The sequence below is a fragment of the Halichoerus grypus genome, chromosome 5 (assembly GCF_964656455.1).
Source record: "Halichoerus grypus chromosome 5, mHalGry1.hap1.1, whole genome shotgun sequence".
In the NCBI taxonomy this organism is placed as follows: Eukaryota; Metazoa; Chordata; class Mammalia; order Carnivora; family Phocidae; genus Halichoerus; species Halichoerus grypus.
In genome coordinates, this window is record NC_135716.1 from 131623900 (window position 1) to 131645352 (window position 21453).

General features: G+C 37.6%; 1 protein-coding gene across 11 annotated transcripts in view; it reads right to left on the reverse strand.

Annotated features, from left to right (window-relative positions):
* The window catches only part of LRRC7 (leucine rich repeat containing 7), a 524922-nt gene extending 511016 nt beyond the window's left edge, over window positions 1–13906 (reverse strand). For 4 of the 11 annotated variants that reach the window (XM_078072929.1, XM_078072923.1, XM_078072931.1 and 1 more), the window contains exon 1: window positions 10340–10466. In XM_078072929.1, the coding sequence (XP_077929055.1) occupies window positions 10340–10347 (8 nt within the window). In that variant the 5' untranslated portion in view covers window positions 10348–10466. Of the gene's footprint in view, window positions 1–10339; window positions 10476–12260; window positions 12332–12471 lie in introns of those variants that run through there. The other 7 variants (XM_078072925.1, XM_078072926.1, XM_078072928.1 and 4 more) reach the window with 4 other exon arrangements.
* Between the last annotated feature and the right edge of the window lie 7547 nt (window positions 13907–21453).

The window sequence follows — 21453 nt, forward strand, 5'->3', positions numbered from 1 at the left end:
TTATCACTTTACTTATATATGTACTCTGTGGGCAGCAATTTACAGTGTGTCTTAACTGACAAAATTTAGTGCCAGGAAATTATAAAGGTGAAGGCCTCTAGGAAAGCGACCACACACAGAGGATACCTTGCAAATGCGTGTGGCCTTGCCCAGAGAAGTCCACAGTATGGACACCTGGGTAGTTATGGAGCTACAAGGTCCTACAAAGTACTTGAGATGAGATGTTTAAACAAATGCTACCAATGGGTAACACCCTTCTGCTCATCTCAGGAAAGCAAATACAGAAGGACCAGGAGTAGACTGTTCTTTTCAAACTTTAAAGCATAATGGAGAAAGATGGAAGAAACTAGTATTCAGAAGGAGAGGATATGCATTGATGTTTTCTTTTCGTGCCAAAGAATAATTAGAAGAAAACTATGATAGCAATATAGGGTGAGTCACTCTAATGCATACTCAATAATCATTTATTTGAAGACATTTGTTTTCTTAAAAAGAAGCTTTAATTGTTTTCCCTACAAAAGTATTCACTACATTTCCAGTAATTTTATATAGGGATTTTTAGTTTTACAAATTGATGCTCTGATTCATGTTTCCTCAATATGTCAGCCAGTTATTCAGTTTCCTTCATATTAGTGTCAATATTCTAGTTATACTTGAATAGATTAGCTCCCTTTCCAGGTTTCCCCAGACAAGAAATTGTACCTGCATGTATCCAGTTGTTCCTGTCAGAAATCTTGCAATAAGTCTTGATAATACACTTTTACTCACTAGCCGTCTCCCAGTATCAATTCAGCAATGAATCCAATAGGTCATACAAAGCACATCTCAGTTCTATCCACTTTTTCCATTTCCACTACAATAATCCTAGCCCGAAACACCTTAAAGTCTTGCCCAACCTACTATAAACATCTCATTTATAAAACCCTACTTCCACTATGGCCTTCTAATGCACTGTAAACATAGCAGCCCAAATGACCACTTAAAAATATCAATCAGTTCATTCTACTTAAAAATGCTTAATGACTTCACATAGGATGGATAATAAAAATCTTACATTTTTACCTGGTCAATAAATCCTGAGATGATCTGGCTCACGCCTGCCTCACATATTATACCAATCTTCTTCTGATCCCTAATATCCAGCCACACCAGCCTCTTTCCAATCACTCTGCCCTCCAGCACACCGTCTTCTCCTGACTTAAAGTCTTTGCATATGCCATTTGCTTGGCCTAAAATTCTCCTGATTCCTCACTTTGCCTGGCTAATTTCTATCATCTTAGAGGTCTTATTTAAATATTATCTCCTCCGAGACACTACTTCTCCTGCTCAGACCCTTATTATATTCATTCTCAGTACCTTGGTCTTATCCTTCTTAGCTCTTATCGTAACTTGAAATTATTATATCCCTAGAATGATTATTTAATGTCTGGCTACCCTATTAGTGCCATGGAAACAGGGGTCACATTTGTAATCAGCCTTGCCTAGGACAAGCTCTGGCACAGAATAAGAGTACAATAAATATTCAGAATGAATGAATTAATTAATATATAAACTTGAATAAAATTTATTAAATGGAGAAAATTTTGCAGATTCCAACAGATACAGTAGATTTTTTATTATAACTATTGTCTCAACCATCTACAGAATGGGAAAATATATATCAAATACGAAAAAATTTCATTTGTTTACAAATCAGAGGAGCTGTTACTGCATTGTACAAGAACAGTAGCAAAGTTCTTAGACTTCTGGTGTATCAAAATATGAGTGTATACTAAATTATAAATTGAGAAAGTCAAAGTGCTTGAAACCTTAAAATTTTCTCAAGTAGATTGATCTTTGTATTTTTCAAAAATAACTTTGTTAATTGTTATAATTTTAAGCAATCATTAAATAGAATGCATTTTAGTATTAAATTCTAAATAGAGGCATGTTCAAATAATGTCCCTGTAATTGTAACCCCATAAACTGGACATTAGGACTCCACTTTCACTAGAATTTCATTCAGTAAATGAGTGAAAGGCTGACAATACTCCCATCCCCCAAATCTTAACACAATATTTCTTGCTCATGCTACATATTCAATACGTGTGTGCAGGGATGACTTTATTTAGTGTTGTTGTTCAGGAACCATGCTGATGGAGGGTCCATCATGACACATGCCTCCATAATTGCTACATCAGGGAAAAAACAAAGAGTGTACTAGGTCATGAATACTACTATTCAAGAGACACTCCTCACTTTTTGCCCCTATTGCATTGACCAAAGTCAGTCATTTACCATGCCCACATGGAAGATGAACTGGGAAGTATAATCCTATGATGTTGGGGAGCCTAGGTGGTTCAGTTGGTTAAGTGTCTCCTTTGGCTCAAATCATGATCCCGGGGTCAAGTCCCATGTTGGGCTCCCTGCTCGGTGGGGAGCCTGCTTCTCCCTCTCCCTGCCACTCCCCCTGCTTCTGCTCTCTTTCTCCCTCTCTCTGACAAATAAATAAATAAAATCTTTAAAAAAAAAATCCTATGATGTTCTTAGAAAGGAAAGAGAAGAAGAAATTGAAGGGAATACTAATGGCTACAAGACTCACTTAGAAGCATTCAGAAGCATAAGTGAAACCATTCATTCCCACAACATGCATTTTTTCTGCACTATGCTATGAGATAGTTTGCTAGGGATAAAAAAAAAAAAATCAAGTAAGCCACTATATATGTGCTGGTTTTGGAGACAGTCATTTAAGCAAACGATTACTTAACAATACTAGGAATGACACATATTCACATACTGAATTATCCTGAAAAGACCAACTACACACAAATCATACAATTTTTTTTTTTTTTTTAAGATTTTATTTATTTATTTGACAGAGAGAGACACAGTGAGAGAGGGAACACAAGCAAGGGGGAGTGGGAGAGGGAGAAGCAGGCTTCCCGTGGAGCAGAGAGCCCGATATGGGACTCAATCCCAGAACCCTGGGACCATGACCTGAGCCAAAGGCAGTTGCTCAACAACTGAGCCACCCAGGCACCCAAATCATACAATTTTTAAAAAGGGGATCATTTCAAAAATATTAATCAAGGAACTCTAAAGTTTCATGAAATTACATTAACATCCTATATATTTTTCATTCAAATAAGCACTCTAAAAAGAACTTATCAACTTTACAGTGATCTTCACTCAGCTTAAGGGTAACTTTCTAACTTGATTCAGATCCAGAAGAGAGTGCAAAATGCTTCAAGTAGTCTTTCAAGTAGCATCATAGAGGTTTTTGTTACCTTCCTTTTCAGTCCAAATACCAGAAGCTATCATATTAGTTTTTATAATGTGAGTATGAGATTATAATTTTTGACTCCCAATAAAACATTTTATCTTCTATGCCCAATATACGCTATTTTGCCCATTGTTAAGCAATAATATTAAAAATATTAAGTGACATTTAAGACAAAATATTCGTACATATTTCCAGAATCCAAGTTCAACTTTCTTTCTTCTGCATTCCTATCTATTTTTCACACATGATCAGAAAAAAGAAATTCTATCAGGAAAAGGGGAAAGAAGATTAAGAACACATTACATTCTTAAAATTATGGACAATTCTACACATGCAAAGAAGACAGGTACCCTTGAGGTTTGGGGCTGTCCTGGCCACATGCAGAGCCAAAAAGAGTGACAAATGCATCCTCAAGACTGATTGCAGAGAGTGATACATTATTCTTTTAGCAGTCACTGTTACACCATGTCTTCAGGGCTGAATTTATGTTAATTTTTAAATATTAGAGAAAGTATATACCTTGTAACTGCTACAGAAGTCAAGTGCCTTTGACCTGGCTCAGAAAGTATATTAGGGTGGGATCTACAAAGAGTGTACCTGGAACTAAGAGCCTGACATATATACAATTATATTTAGGAAAAACAGACATTAAACACTGTTTATACAAACCTTGTTCTAACGTTTTTACTCACCAGCACATTTTTAGACTTTAAGAGAAATGATTCTCAATTACCCATTGTCTTCCTAGTTTTTCCAACATACTTTCATAAATGAGCATGTACCCTATCTCAGTATAGAATGTGATCCTGTTAATCCATATATTTATTAACTATTAACAAAGCTTATTTTCTTCATGATTTTTACATAGAAAATGGATGTGCATTGCAGTTCTAGTAGTTTCTTCCTGTTCCAAAGTACAAAAATGCATCACCTTTGCACCTCTCCTCCTTTGTTCACATCCTACTTTAGTGTCTACTGTCATCAAGCAAACCTCAGCTATGTCTAGGTAGAAAAAGCAAGAAGCAGGTAAGTAAGCAAGCAGGGAAGCAAACACAAACACCTATAGTCCTTATATGACATGTCTGAATAACATCTCTTTAAATAAAGTGAGAAATTTGGAAAGATAAAACGGCATTATTATGGAGGTGATTCAAATCCACGACTGGCGAAGGTTGACATCTTGTCTTCTCTTTAACACCGAGTTTTAGGACATTCAGATTTTGTCATGTAAAATGGTGTGTGGGATTATATTCACAGATACAGAAATATGTTCCGTTCTATCACACCCACGAGTCCCAGAACAGTACACTGTAAGCTGGCATGAATAAGAACCAGTCTACAAATGAAAAGCATAGCTAATGTGCTGCTATGTAATGCACTAATTTAGTCATCACGGTTTTTCCTCAATTTTAAACATCATTGCTGCACTAAAAAGTTCTAATTTGCCGTTTAAAGAGGATTTTTAGATGTAACTATGTAGGTATGCCTTGTTAAATCAATAATTTTGTTTGTAAATACTCCAAATGTCATTGCTTATAAACCAAAAGCATATTTTAAGAGATGTACATCATAATTTCAAAAGTGCTTTATTATTGTTGCAAGTATGTTTTGGCAGTAAGTTAAAAAACAAAAAACAAAAAGACATCTTGCCCTAAGTTTCCCAGTAACCAAACTTCTTGATAGAGTAGACTCAGAATTTTAGCGTTAGAAAAAACATTAAGTGAGAAACATTTATTTCAAATTTGTTTCATGAAAGAGAGAATTAAGCCATAACAGATACATAAGCAGCTATTTAGCAGTAAGAGAGAACTTGTTATTTCAAAGGACCCTTCCAAATGAAATTTTGTAATGCAAAAAAATTCACAGAAATGAATATGTTTCACAAATTCTAACTGTATCACATTTTTTTTCTTGACTAAAATGTTTTCCTGATCAAAATCTAAGGCAATATTGTGTAGAAAGGCCTAACCTCACTTTAAATCTAATTCTTGTTTTTTGGTAAGAAACCTCAATGATTGATCCTTAATGAAATTAGCAGATTTAGAAAATCATTTATGTAAAATGAATTAAACATTTCTCCATCATCCAACACTAATTTAGTGGGTATTATACTAAAAAGATCAATAATTTAAAAGAACACTTTAATTTTCATTAAAAAGGATATAGTATCCAAATTTAGAATGCTTTAATATGAGTGAAATTAATTCCATATTTCTTAAATAAAGGTATCTTTAAAAAAATAAAATAGTTAATAGATGTTAAATTTATAGTATTAAACTGCCTAAACAGTCAAATCAAAATGGAAAGATAAGATGATCGTCCAAAAACCTTAGGCCAAAATTCAGGACAAAAATGACATGAGAAATAGATGTATTTTGGATGGGGTCATCATATTGGCTGGTTCCATTAACCGGACTTAGTAGGATTAAGCTTCTTTTCCCTATTTCCCTTTTCTCAAATGTAAAGGACTCCAATAGTTCCAAGAGGATGGTTTTACTGGCAGAGGTTGGGAGCCAAGAGATCTGGTTCTATTTCTGTTTCTCTCACTAACAGCTATGTGCCCTTGAGCAAGAAAACAAACTTAGCTGGGCTCAGTTTCCTCTTTTGTAAAGTAAGACCCCCTAGAGTCCTTGCCATCTCTAAAGTGTTATGAACTCATGAAATAAGAAGATTATAGCTTTCTGTGTGTGTCTGTGCGTGCGTGCGTGCATGCGTGTGTGTGTGTGTGTGTATTCCAAAATGGAGCAATTATAGCAGTATGTGTATGTGTGTGGTATGCCCAATGTTCAATATGGTATTACCCTAAGGACATTGCTAATATTTAACAATCAAAATTTAAATAGGTATTTGATTTAATTACAATAGCTTTTATAATTGTCTTAAGAAATTAATCACACTTGAAGTAAGGAAGAAAATTTTTTCATGTCTTGAATTACACTGACTCAGAATAACACCAGAGTAAATATCCAATGTGGTATCAATGCTCAAAATATGTAGTCTGAGGGGCGTCTACATCCCACATGACTCTATAAGATGTCCATTTGTAGTTAGAGCTACAATGCTGAATACATTAGCTACAGAATACTCAAGCAGCTACTACTCAAGAAATCTAATTATTTGCACTTTTAAATAATTTTAGTTGCACCATTAAGTCACCTTAATTCTTTAAATTCAGCTGACATATTTTAGGTTTGTGTTCATTACTCACCTTTTTGGTGCAATAAATGTCTTCATAACACTTAGGCACTATCTCAGGAAAGTTCATTTCTTGCCTTTCCTTCTATTACCAAAAAATTTGATATTGCAGCCAGACATCTATAAAACATTTTGCCACTACACAAAAGTATCTTTATCTCTTTCAATATGATAATAGTATAAAAATCTGTAATTTTTCTTCTTGGTGAGTTAACCCAAACAGCTCATTTTCAACTATTTTTCTCACCATTTCCTCTGTGAGGACTGTATTTCAAGGTACCGCCTTCCTCTTGCTTCCTCTCACCCTATGAAAATTTCCCAATGATACTGATAGTACTTACACTACCAGTATTTTTCTTTTCAGGTCAGCTACCTCTTTTCTATAATTGAATTGAAACCTATAATGTCTCACGTGTTTACCTCTTAGATAATACAAAATTCAGTTCTCTCCAACTGAACTCACACACACACACACACACACACACACACATTCTACAATTCCCTTGTTCTTAACAAATTTGTTAATGCTGCTACTTTGAGAATGGTATCACTATCTTCTGATGTTAAATATGCTCTCAGGCTTACTGAACTTCAGGTAGAGCAAAAATACCCTGGCACAACTGAAGAAACCACATCTTTAAGAAGCCAATAAATGAGTTCCTTTTAACAATGTAAGATTTACTCCATTATTAAAATATTTAAACAGATCATGTCAATGCTAATATAAATTTCAATACCTCATCTGTGGTAACTGCAATTGCCTTCATGTGTATTAAAGTAAAATAATAATTTTGTATAGATTTTAAGTAATTTATCAAGCTGTGAACAATGTAATGAAAATGAGTATATGCAGGAAATCCTTCGGGTTATTAAATTTACTTAATATTTTTTCCATGTGTCATTGAATAACAAATGATAATTTTCTATTATGGTTAATAATTTAAATAGCAGACATGATACCCCTCCAGAGGCTTATATATCAAATATATCATCATAGTTTCAAAGTAGACATGAAAGATCTTGACTCAAAACTTGCTTTATTGAAAACCTCCTTAATGTACATTTATATGACAGATTCTAGTAGCTTATTAAATGTTTCTGTCATGAATTAATTACCAGGAAGATAAGGTATTCTATCTATCTGGATTGCACTGTACCATATTAAATTGTGGTCACAAAAGTAATATAGTGCATTATTGCCAAATATGTAAATGACTTTGAAAAGCTGGTTCAAAATATTAATTTTTCTTTATTCATTAGGAAATAATTCTATGATCTACAGATTTCAGTCATTTAACAAGTGTTAATTTATGCCTATGAGGAAGAAAGCATAGTATGAAGAAAAAGGTATAGAAGCCAAATCTGGATTTAAAGCTTTATCACTTTCTAGCTGTGTGACGTGGACTTGTGTGATGTAGACTTGTCATTTCTGTCATTGAACCTTAATTTTCTAATCTTTCAAATGGTGAGAATAGTGCTTCTTACAAGACTATTTTGAAGTAAAGCATCTGAATCATAATAGGTGTTTAATAATTGGTGGCTGCCATTATAATTATGATTATAGGTCATGCACTATGGTAAGGGAAGCAAGATGAAAATGGATGGCTTCTGATCACAAAAGCCCATGAATTTCTGAGCATAATCACTTAATTCCAAGATAGGAATTAGATATGTTTATTTCAATGGGCATACCTTAAAAATATACTATGCCAGCATGATATATAGCCCCCCAAAATGTTACCATAGAAAAACTGATTTGTATCAAAAAGTTTATGTCCCACTCCTCTAAAGTATCCAAATCATTCTTCATGCACCACCTTGTCTTATTATTTGCTATGCACTAGAATTAAAAATTAGCAATTATTACTACTTACATTTTATAGCATTAAAAGAGGCTAATTGTATTACCAAGATCAGATGTTAACTCTAGAAGTAAGAAAATTAGTTTTCTAAGATTTTCTTACTCCTCTTTCACTATTTCAGAATAATTCACTAGAGTATTTTTTATAAAACATGACTACTTATAATGATTCAAACCTGGTTAACCAAACATGGCTAAAAACTTCATAAAGGAAAATATTATTGATTTGGGATCATCATCTTCCAAACATTGTTGATTTACAGTGCCACTTCTAATTTTGAGTTTTCCTTGACAACTCACAATTCAGTATTTTAACAAATATGCAAAATCTACCATCTATGCATCTCCTGTCTGCTTTTGTGTTTCCTCAGAATAGAATTTAATTGCTATACTATATGGTCAAATTGTCATTTTAATATTAAAATTCCATTTTTTTAAATCCTGAGGTATTAAAAAAATCTCCATTGAATAGTGATGTGGCCCCTAGATTTAAGAGATAGAACATGAAAAAAAAAAAAATACTTCAGGGTTCTCAGAAGATCCTAGAGTCATCTCCAAGTCATTTCCTTGGAAATATGAACTACTTAATGGCCATTTGGCTTGGCACAAACTAAAGGTCTGTCCTGTGTCACAGATGTGAATTAATGGTCTTCCCGGAGTCATATTGCCAATTCACATGACTGACTAGACTGGCCCAAAAAAGAATATGGATAGTACTCTACAAAGCAGTTTTGTTACTGGAGAGAACAAATGCTCCAAATAATGTCTTTTATTGATGGTGTGGTTGCTACAATTGTTATATTCAATGAATAGCATATATTTTTTAAATGAAGAATTTTCTGAAAATTATGAAATAAATTATGTGAAAGAAGAAAATGTAAGAAGAATCCAGAAATAATTCAGTTGGTAATTCATCAATAGTTGGTTACTCTTTGTGTACTGTTAATTTGGATATGGAATGAAGTTATAATATCATAGAATGTGTGGTCCATCCTTATGTTAAGGCCACAGTCATCTGAAGATAAAATTATAGTATAAATTGGTATAATTTTGATATATCAATTATAAATTTATCAATTAATCAAGTTAAAATGTAACTTATCTTCAAGTTTTCAACTGTTCTAAAGGGTGGACATTTTAAGTCATGATTAAAGAGACCAAGTTTTTACATCAATATTACTATGCGCTATGAACTACAAATAAGAGAGACCTAAGAAACATCCCTGGGAATTAACACCATGTGGGTAAGATAGTTATTTAATGACTTTCATAAATGATAAAAATTCATAGTGATATTCACATGTATCTTCACATTTTTTAAAAAATCCAAAGCAAACAAAAATACAGACACACAAAAACTTTAAGCTATATTCTGTATTTTATAGAGGAAGCAGAAAAATTAAAAACCTACAAAGGAAAGTAGAATAAGATTTTAATTAAGAAAATTTTAATGCCAGCCTAAAGCAGTGCTAAAATTCTGAATAAAACATGGCTACTGTAACTGGACCAGGTTTATTTCTTTAAGAAGTTGTTTCTAATTCTGAAGCTGCATATGTGCAGGCACACGTGATAGAGAATGGAAGGGTTGCCATGGTAAGTACACATCTTTTCTTGGGCAGTGAAGTATATAAAAAAAAATGTATAAAGAACTCTCACTTCATAATATGTCATGGAAATTGACTCTGCTTTCCCTACCACCACATATTATATGATGCAATGCAGTATAGTACAGAAATAGCCCACATTTTCAAAACTTCATCCCATTAAGATGGCTTATAAAACACGGAGTGAAAAATGAAATAAGAAATCTCCAGGTCGGGTAAATCTATTTAAATGGTGGGTCTAGAACAAGCTCTATTTCCATTAAATTAATAAATAATCACACCTCGCGGATATTCCACAGGCCTTAAGATACCTCCCGGGGAGTCCAAATGCAAATATTGCTAACCACCCATTTCAATATACTTTAGCCCTAGGACTCTTATTTTTAAGGGAAAATAAAAGCATTCCAACATCCTTACTTTCTCATTCTTGCCCCGGTGCGATTAATGATTTTCAGGAAACAGGGATTTGACCCTCCTCTACTGTCTTTTGCAAAAAGATCTTGGGGTGGTTCTCTTGGAGTCGGTGAAGTCAGCTCAACGACGCCTGGATGGAGGCGTGACACGGACTGGGGAGGTGGCAGAATCTGTCGCGAATAGCAGCAGGTTCTGAGGCGCTGGAGAACCCACGTGTGCAGGGGCTGAAGAACTTTTCTGCCACGTCTCCCGGAAGGAATGCCTCACTTTTAAATAGGGAATTAGCTGGGGCGAGGGGTGGGGCGGGAAGTGGGCGGTAAAAACTGAGAAGTGGGCGGCAGAGGAGAAGGTTCAAGCCGTTCACAGGTATCTATCTACCTGTGCTTTTCTACCTTCTCTTCTCGCCCCTGGTCAACTTTATTATTTTTCCCTCTAATTGGAGGACTTAAGCAACCGGATGCTGAGCATCTCATAGGCTCAGCTTGGAACAAAGAAAATCGAGTTCCTAATACTGTATCTCTCCCGTCGGAGAGATCACGTGTCCTCCTTTCGCTGGAATGCACTCTTCTCGCCCACGCTATAAAAATCTCTATTGTGCTTAGAAATTTTGCCAAGGTTAAAATATGATCACATACGAATTGTTTTTCATCTATCAAGACAGCCACATTTCATCTTATACAGGTACACATATTTACGTGCTGACCCAGTTACCACTGCAGGTGAATTCAATGTGTTGAAAGTGTGGTGGGAAAGTAATCAAAAAGAGCAGGTGGAGGACCTTTCTGTCTCACTGACCCTCCCCCACCCCCCGCATCATTTCTAATCCCTTTTGAAGGAGAACTTCGAAAGGAACGTGGGAGTCGCAGATGGTTTCATTCTGAAGCCGATTCCCGGGAGTTGTGAAAGTGACCCCTTCCCTTTTCCGCCTGGCTCTGCGCCCTCTCGCCCAGCCCGCTCGCTTTGTGACTTGGTGGGGAGGAGACAGTGAGGGAGAGGGCGGAGGCGGGTCCTTTATTCAGCCCTGATGGCCAAGAAGTAGTATAATGAAGCAGTTTTGCAGCCATCGCCGTTATGAAGTCACACTATTTTTAAAGGCATTTTGTTCAACCCCTATCCCCTCACCCGCATTCTTGACTCTGCAAACAGTAAGACTAGAGACCTTCGGGAACCAATCTAATTGTCCGTGAGCCAGGATGCCATGATTACCGTAATGTTAATGTGCTTCCCTCCCTCTTTCAACGTAGGATCCGAAACTAGTCCTGCATCCTTAATGACTCTAAGAGGAGGATGCAAGATGCTGAAGGGGGCCCAGCTCTGAGACTGGGAATAGTGCGGGTTCACCAGCTTCGCCTTGCAACACAAAGGAGATGTGTGGGCAGGAGTTGTCTAGCTTAGGGGGAGAGAGGTATCCTTCTCCCTGACTCTCTGGAAAAGCTTTCACTCCATTGCTCCCCCACTTCTTTCTGTCCTCCAATCTGTCATACTCCTCTTCCCCTCCATCCCCTCATACCCCACCCTTTCCCTTCAATCCTAAAGGTATAAAGGTTTTCTAATTGCATTCTCCAAACAAACGGATATCAAACAGTAATATTACACCTTCCAAGATAAAGGGACAAATGCGACCTGCCACAAGTGTGTGTGTGTGTGTGTGTGTGTCTGTGTGAGAGAGAGAGAGACGATCAAATGGGCGCTTCATCCTCCAGACACCTCTGAGAAAAAGCTTACTGAAGATACCCAAGATAATAAAGAGGAGCTAAGACTACCTCAGCTAGACCAATGGTCCCAGCACCAGCGCCCAACACTCGCTCTTTACCTTTCCTTTTCGCAGTATGTAACCCTTTAGGGTCTCCCGCCAGCCCAGGCCACTCGGTGCTCTCATGCACCCACACAGCTAGCACCCATTTCCAGATGCCCCGCAACCTACCACATCCCCGCCGCCTCCGCGGGCCAGCTCGCGAGCAGCTCCCCTGAGAGCGCTGAAGGCTCGTGTCCTCCCACCCCCGCCCCCCCGCGGGCGCTTGTGTCCCACACCTCGGGCGCTCACTGTCACCGAGGCCACAAACGGCGAGGGCCCCGCAGTCTCCCCCCACACACACACACATACACTGGCCACGAAACAAGAGTGTGCTACTCACATCGCCGGGAGAAACTGCCCATGAGGTTTCGGAAAGAGTGAATCGTGCAGCTGCCAACGCTTATTCCTTAAAGTGTTCGGGGGTCCGCAGTGGAGTGGACACGAGGGTCCTCGCAGGAAGAGAGGAGGGGTGGAGTAGGAGGAAGAAGACGAGGAGAAAGGGAATTCCAGGCAGGTGCCGCGTTAGACCATGATGCCGGTGCCCTTCAGGTGGACCGCTGGAGAGGTTCCGGCGGGAAGCGGCCGAGGGGAAGCCCAAAGCGCTGCCCGCGAAGGCTGGAGCGCATTCACTCCCCTGCCTCCGCCTGCCCTGCGCGCCGCGCTAGCGACCGCAGCAGCAGCGGCGGCGGCGGCGGCGGCGGCGGCGGTGGCGGAGGCGCAGCTCCCTCCCCACCCCCAGAAGGCTCCACAGACAATAAATCCCGGGCGGAGAAGAGACGAGCAGAAAAGGCGAATCGTGCACCCAACTCTAACACACCCTGCCTGCTGCTGGGCGAGAATCCCCGGGGACCCGGCGCAGCCGCGGCTCTGAGGAGCCAAGCGCTCCCGGGTCTGCAGGCAACGGCGGCGGTCTGTGTAGGCGGCTGCCAGGTCCCTTCGGCGAGAACCCGCTGCCCGGGGGCTGGGTGTCCGTGGTTTCAAGCCCGGGGTTCGCCCGGAGTGGGGTCCTCCTCGGTGCAGTGGCTCGGCGCACAGGTGCCAGGCTTGGCAGGCGAGGAGGAGCTGCTCGTGGCTCTTGGCTGTGTCTCCCCGCTCTCCCCGCCCCCTCTCTTTTTTCCCACCCCCTTTTCCGACGACACCAGCTGCAGCTGCTTCAAAGTGTAAAAAATGTCAAGGAGATTTTCCAGTGATAAGAGGGGGTGCCCACTTTCACAGCCCTCGGCCCCTTTTTGAGATCCTCGCCTGCCCCTCTGACCTCTACTCGGGCTCCCCCAAATTGTGAGGAGAAAAATCCCAGTCCGGCGGAGAACTGAAACGCTCGCCTTCTCCGGGCTTGGTCACAAGCTGCTTTTAGAGAACGGGACAAAAGGCCGAGCTCTCTGGGTTCCTTTCGTCGCCCGCGGTGCTCGAGGCAGGTGCTCGAGGCACCTTGCCTGGCAGCGCTCCGCCACCAGCTTCTCCTGCTGCCGGACCGGCCCGTGGCGCTGGAGTGGCGCGGCGCGGCGTCCTGCAGCGCGGGCGACTCCGCGGCTGTAGCGGCTCCGGGCCTCTGCGCCTCCCTGAGCGCCCCTGCACCCGCACCAGCTCAGTGACGCGGCGCTCGTGGCTCCGCAGGCAGCTGCTCCTGCTATCTCAGCAAAGAGGCGGCCAGGAGCGCCTCCTCGGGGTTTCCTCCCCCGCCCGCCTTTCCTGCTGCAGGTTGTTGGCTGCCAAGGAGAAAAGTCTCTGCTTGCGGGTGGGTCACTTCGTATCAGTCAAGGCAGCGACCTTTGTGCCTGCTTTGACATTCCCTTCCCCTTCTGGGGCCGGGGTTGCTAGCCTGAGAGTGCGCAAAAAGAGAAGGGGTTTCCCAACTACCCTTCATGGTTTCACCGCCACTCCTCCTGCCGTGAACACACACTCTCGATCACACACAATCCTATGCTCCTTTACATAAAGGCACACAAAGACACTTTATTCTCACACACTTCTCTTTAAACTCTTATAAGCAGCAATATGTTAAGAAACGTATTGATGAAGCTAGTACTACATTTAGACTTCTCTTTTATTCTCTACACCCGTCTGATGAATTCTTTCTTTGAAACTGGATTTATTATGCTGGAATCATTCTTTTGTGAAATACAGGCTATAGGATTTGTTTGTTTGTTTGTTTGTTTCCTCTATACGGAAGAGAAAGAATCTCCCTTTCCTAATACAGTCAGACCGCATGGCATTCAATTGCCACTCTGGGATGGATGTAAGCTCACAGTTTGGTAAAAAGAAAATGCACTTGCTTATATTCTTAGATTTGCAATACTAAAATCTTCAAGGTCAAAAACCTTTCTGGCTGCTAGGGATTATCTAGGAAGAGACTTTGCAGATTGCAGATCTAATCTGCAGAGCACCAAGAATGAGGATTATTTCCCACATTTACCTGGGCCATGAAGGTGGGCTGACTTTTTTTTTAATTTAATTTTATTATGTTATGTTAATCACCATACATTACATCATTAGTTTTTGATGTAGTGTTCCATGATTCATTGTTTGCGGGTAACACCCAGTGCTCCATTCAATACTTGCCCTCTTTAATACCCATCACCAGGCTAACCCATCCCCCCACCCCCCTCCCCTCTAGAATCCTCAGTTTGTTTCTCAGAGTCCATAGTCTCTCATGGTTCGTCTCCCCTTCCGAATCCCCCCCTTCATTTTTCCCTTCCTACTATCTTCTTCTTCTTCTTCTTCTTTTTTTTTAACATATAATGTATTATTTGTTACAGAGGTAAAGGTCTGTGATTCATCAGTCTTACACGGCTGACTTTTAAGGACAACTTCCCAGTATTTCATATTATTTGCATGTGGAAGGGAGAATATATTTTTAAAAAGTCAGATCACTTTTACAATGCATTATAAAACACCACAGAAAAAAACTGTTCTGAAATGGCAAGGAGATTAAAAAAAAATTGTTAAAGTGATAGATTTTTGAATTGACCTCTGTGGAGCTCTATTTTTTTTCACCCATAGTTTTGTCCTTGCAAACACATTACCACATCTCAGTGTCTCAGCTGGATACAGTGAGATGAAAATTTTAGGTACTGATTGAAAATATAAAAAACTAACCTCACACAACAATTATACAATTGTAGCAATCTTTTATAAACTTCCAGTTCTTTTAGATATAGTTTACACAGAACTTTCACTTTTCTAAAACTACCTGGTGGATAATGTTATCTACACTTATAGGAAGGACACAAAGGCTCAACACAGAAAGGTACCCAGCTGCCTTGTATTTGAACTCAGAATTTCTTATTTTAACTCCAGGATTCATTTCCTCATACCAAAACATTTGACAAAAAGTCTTCTACTTAAAATCATAATTGATTATAAGTAACTGCAGATCCTTACAAACAGGCAACATACCTACCAATGAAGTTACCTTCCAGGTGTTAAATGGAACTGTTTTCCTAACTCACAACAACCTTGTTCCTTTCTAATGGGGAGAGATATTTTTTGCAACTCCAAATTAAAAACTGATGATGTCCTTATAACATATTTCAAACTATATGTCCTCCTTTTCCCTTTATTTGATCCTAGAACCTTGATTTCAGGCCATAAAAACCCAAATGGATAAAAGATTTAAAATATGTACAGATGTGATGTAGTGCCTATGGTTTTTAATAAACATGATTTCAGCATTAAAAAAAGGAAAAGAAGGAAGATGAGTATTTTCTGTAGGATAGGCTTTGGATACAATGGCCCAAATTTTTTTTTCTAAGATTTATGAATCTTGTACAAAATGTGGCTACCTTCACTATTTAAACAATGAGGCATACTGAAGAGATTTCAATGCTTTCATAGAAATATGGAACTATTGGTATGTAAATGCAGATGCTGTCTTTAAACTCCAAGTTGCCCTGTCATCAAACCTCTGGAAATGCAGATGACTGTCTGAAAATTGGAGAAAGAGGAATGAATATCCTCAGGCTGTCATTCAAGCAGAGGTCTAACACCAAAAATAGCAACAACTTCAAATGTTAGATCAAGGAAGTTTTAACAGATTAGCTCTTCAGATTACATCTATGAATGGCTAGACATTACCCGCTATAAAATTTTGTAAATTGTTCATCACTCCCTTTGACTGGCACTACTACAATTTTTGAAATGATAATCTATTCCCAAGACTAAATTACTTGAAAATAAAAGATATGTGGTGATATTAAATGATCAGGTGCCAACTATCTTCCTAATATTTCTCTTTGGAGGCCTGAAATGTCACTCTGTCTTAAAATATTTCCTCTCTGGCAATTCCTGATTAAAGTAAAACTACTTACGGAAAGCACAGCACTTTTAGCTTTACCAACTGTTAATATCTTGGTTAGATACTGGTCCTTGAGAAAATAGAAAAACATTGTTAAAATTTGATGTATGGAAATACAGATTTGAAAAGCTCAGAGCTGGTAGAGTTTGGTAGGACAGGATCTTTATGAGTGGGGTACTCCCTACGGAGTGCTGCATTGCTGTGGTGAGCCTTTGAAAAGCTGGGGAAAAGCTCTGAATAGGAAGTAGGAATCATTAAGATTCTTTCTCAAATTAATTTGTTAGATGGCCTTTACTGTGAAACTAATTTCTCAGATTAACAACCTGTTCTAGCTAAAGAGAATGCTTCTTTATTGTGGTTTTTAATTTATCTGGATAATTTTTTTTTATTTTTAAACCTTAATCTGCATATTTAAGATATACAAAATACAATGAACTCTGATGTACTCACCACACACCTTAAGAAGGGAAAGACTGATGTTTCCTCTCCCACTCCTCTATTTCTGCTCCCCTCATCCCACAGAGGTAACCTCATTCCTAAATTTTGTATTAATTAATTAATATATTATTAATTTAATTAATTAATTTCATGTACTTTTACTGCCAACAGTATTTTTGCATTGCTTTGGAAATTTAACCCTTACACAAATGATATAAAGCAATATGTATTCTTTTGCAACTTGCTTTTGATTTTTAAAAATACATTATGTATCTAAGAATAATTGATCTTCGTGTGTGTCATTCTAGTTCACTAATTTTTACTGCTGCATGATAATTGATTGTATGAATTTATCATATTCACATCCTGATGACAAGTTTTGCTTTTATAATAATGCTGTTGTGAACATGTTTGTTTATATCTCTTTATGTATAAGAGTTTTTCTAGTTGATATATCACCTGGGAATAGATTACTTGGGTTGTAGGATATAGTCAATATTAAATTCTTTTCAGTTTACATTTCTATTATAATTTATGAGAGTTTCCCTTGAACCACATCCTGGCAGTTCTTGGCATTATCAGACATTTTTATGTTGTCCAGTCTTAGGAATATGAAATGGTATTTCATTATGGTTTAAATCCATAATTTCCTGGTTACTTATGAGATTGAGTATCTTTTCATAGGTTTATTAATAATCCATATTTCCGGTATGAATTTCTTGGTTTATATATTTCACTCATTTTTCAATTTGGGTTTTCTTGGTGTGTGTGTCTTGTATTCTAATCCTTTGTCAGTTATTTTTCTCTTTAGTTTTCACTGTTAATATGGTGTTATTTTTTTTTTAAAGATTTTATTTATTTATTTGACAGAGAGACACAGCGAGAGAGGGAACACAAGCAGAGGGAGTGGGAGAGGGAGAAGCAGGCTTCCCGCCGAGCAGGGAGCCCGATGTGGGGCTCGATCTCAGGGCCCTGGGATCATGACCCGAGCCAAAGGCAGACACTTAATGACTGAGCCACTCAGGCGCCCCTAATATGGTGTTTTTATGAAAAAAAGTTTTAATTTAATATAATCAACTTCATCAGTACTTTCCTTTATGATATGTGCGTTGCATTTAGTTTTAAAAAAAAACCTTTGCTATCCCAACATTAAAAATATGTTTTCCTGTATTGTATTCTAAAAGCTTTATAACTTTAATTTTTTACCTTTCAGACGTCAAAGATTCTGAAATTCTGCATATGGTGTGAGGTAAGGGATAAATTTTTGTTTGTTTCCATTTTTTTCCTCATAATAAACTGACGCTTCCTCTATCATATACCAGCTCATTGGTCAATTTTTGGCCTGTGCATTTGGTTCCATCTGTCTTGCTATACTGTCTCAACTGAAAACTGTTCTAAATTGCTTCAATACTGATATATAGGAAGAACATGGCATTTCATCTTGTTCTTCTTCAAAATATCTTTGAGTTTTCTTTATCCCTTCTTTTTGGGCTATTGATTTGTAAGCATGGTATAGATCCATGATAGCTTCTTTAATTTTTTTCACACCACAGATCTTTTGAAAACAGATTGTGAAAGCACAAGACCTTGCTCTGTCTAGTGCTATATCAAATTGGCAATTCTCTCTCACAAGCAGTTCAGACTAAATTTATCATGCCAGTACTCTAACAGGAAAGTTATCTTAGATAAAATATGAGTAAAAAGACCAGCTAACAGGAATGAAATATCTTTTTTAAAAAGCAATGCATATGAGTTCACTAACACATTATAGTGTAAAATTTCCTGAGAAGATCTTTGCTATCTCTAAGTAGGTTCATATCTATATACAAAATTTAAAATACATTTTTCATTCTAACATTAATATGTGTTGTTAAAGTATCCTAAAGGTCTTTCTGATTCTAAAATTGCAGATCCTATGTTCTTTAATTTTAATATACTACACTATTATTAATTTGAAGAGATAAGAATTATAAAAAAAACAGGTAGGAAATTGATTTTTTTTCTAGCAAAGTTTTTTTTTTTTAGAAGATTTTATTTATTTATTTATTTGACACAGAGAGAGAGAGTACAAGCAGGGGGAGCAGCAGAGGGAGAGGGAGAAGCAGGCTCCCTGCTGAGCAGGGAACCCTATGGGGGGCTGGATCCCAGGACCCTGGGATCATGACCTAAGCCCAAGGTAGATGCTTAACCAACTCTGAGCCACCCAGGCTCCCTGCAAAGTTTTTTTTTTTAATACAACTATAAACTACTAAAGAACTTCCAGTGATTTGCAAATATATGAATCCAAACTGCATAACTAACCAGAGTTCAGAAGATTACATGCACACACAATCCAGAGCATATACAACACTCAACTTCCCTTAGATAACATAATCCTTTAATCTAACAATCTATTCATTGTTAATATTAATTTTTTTTCTATGGTAAATCAGTCAGTATAGAAACACCAATTATCTTTCCTTAGAAGTTAGGGCAAAATAATATTTATTGCTTTTTTTCTGCTTTGTTCTTTGTCCTAGCTTCAGATGGATAACTGAAAAATTAGCTACCATTAAAGTCTTCCAAGTTTTACTTTTTCAAATAACTGCTAGAATAGTGCCTTGTTTATGGTTGATATTACAGAGTCATATTGGCCCATCTATAATTGTTTTCTTATATAACACAAGTCTTGGACTTCAATTATAGTATCATGAATTTGCTTTGGTCCAGAAAAATAATTCCTAGGAAAGAATATCTTTCCATTCAATGATGAAAGAATAGACATAGAAAAATATTATGAGTACATTTTTGTTTAAGATAACCCTTAAATATAGATGGAAATGATGAAGGTAAATATAAATAGAATTAAATCTTAATTTAATTATGGCAAGATATACCAAGCTGTGATAACTTTGATACTTCTGTTTTACAAGTTTTTTCCCTTTTTCAGTCTGCACAATATTGTCAGTCTATTTGCCTGAGAGAATAGTCAAATGATGATGCCAAACAATTTGATGAGTTTATTAAATTATAATTTTAGTAAAAGCAGCATGGAATGGTTTAGACATCTTATGTAGTCAGGAGCCCAGGACTTTTTGATTAGGTTTCACTATTTTGCTTACTTCAAGGCCAAAGAAATGCTTTTCAGTATATAAATCATACTGGAATATAGTATGCTTAGAATGGTGATATTTGGGGCGCCTGGGTGGCTCAGTCGGTTAAGTGTCTGTTTTCAGCTCAGGTCATGATCCCAGGACCCTGGGATGGAGTCCGTATTGGGCTCCCTGCTTAGTGGGGAGTCTGCTTCTCCCTTTGCCCCTCCCCCCTGCTTGTACTCTCTCTCTCTCTCAAAAATAAATAAAATCTTAAAAAAAAAAAAGAATGGTGATATTTAGCGTGGAATCTAATCAAAATTCAAGATAGAGACTTGATACTATTGGTTAATAAGAATAGCTTCCTATTATCTGATTTTCTTTCTTTTTTAACATTTTTTAAATTTATTTGACAGTGAGAGTGAGAAAACACAGGCAGGGGAGCAGCAGAGAGAGAGGGAGAAGCAGGCTCCCCGCTGAGCAGGGAGCCCGAAGCCTATGCCAGGCTCAGTCCCAGGTCCCTGGGATGATGATCTGAGCCGAAGGCAGATGCAAAACTGACTAAGCCACCCAGGGCCCCTAATTTTATTTCTTTAAAACATCTCTACTTTATCATCAGAAAAGAATAGTGTTTGTTGAACATGAAACAAGTAGAGATTTATTGAGATTCAGGATAACATTTTATTTCAGTGAATTTTTCTCTCCAACAGTTTTCACCTGATATCTTACAATCTATAACTATGAAAAACTCAAATTCCAATATTTTGTTAGATGAAAATCTTTTTTACACCTTACTCTTTGATAATAATTTAGCTAGTATACAATTCAAAGTTGATGTTGTTATTTCTCAGTACTTTGAAGATATTGTTCCATGGGTTTTGGTGTTCATTGTTGCTATTGAAATGTTTGCCCTCAGTCTAATTGCCATTTCTTTGTAGCCAATCATTTCTTTCATTCTTGCTATTGTTAGATATTTCCTGTCTGTGAGTACTGATGTTTTTAGGAATGATTTCCTTCCTTTTATTTCCTAATTTTTATCTGATTTTATTCCCTTTATTTATTTCTTTTTATGCTGCTAAGAATTAAAAATTCATTTTGGGGAAAAATAATTAAGCCTTTATCTCTTAATATATTATCTCTCCCCCAGTCCCTATATTGTCTCCTTACTTTACCTTCCATGTCTCTTAACCACTTTTTAACATTTTTCTCCTTTTGTGTCTCTGTGCTACATTTTATGTAAACTTGTGTGCTTTATCTTCCAGTTGACTAATTCTCCAATTATCTAATGTAATGTTTAACCCACCATTGGGTTTTTAATCTCATTAGCTATATTTATATTTCAAATTCTATTTTATGTATCAAAATTTTCTGATATTTTCTGAAAATGTCATGTTTCTCACTAATGCTTTTGATTCCCCCTTTTATATTACATGCTGTGTCTAATAATTTTAATATCTGAAGTTCAAGACGTCTAATTTGGGGTGCTGACTTATTTTCTCCTGACCTTTGCTAATAGTGG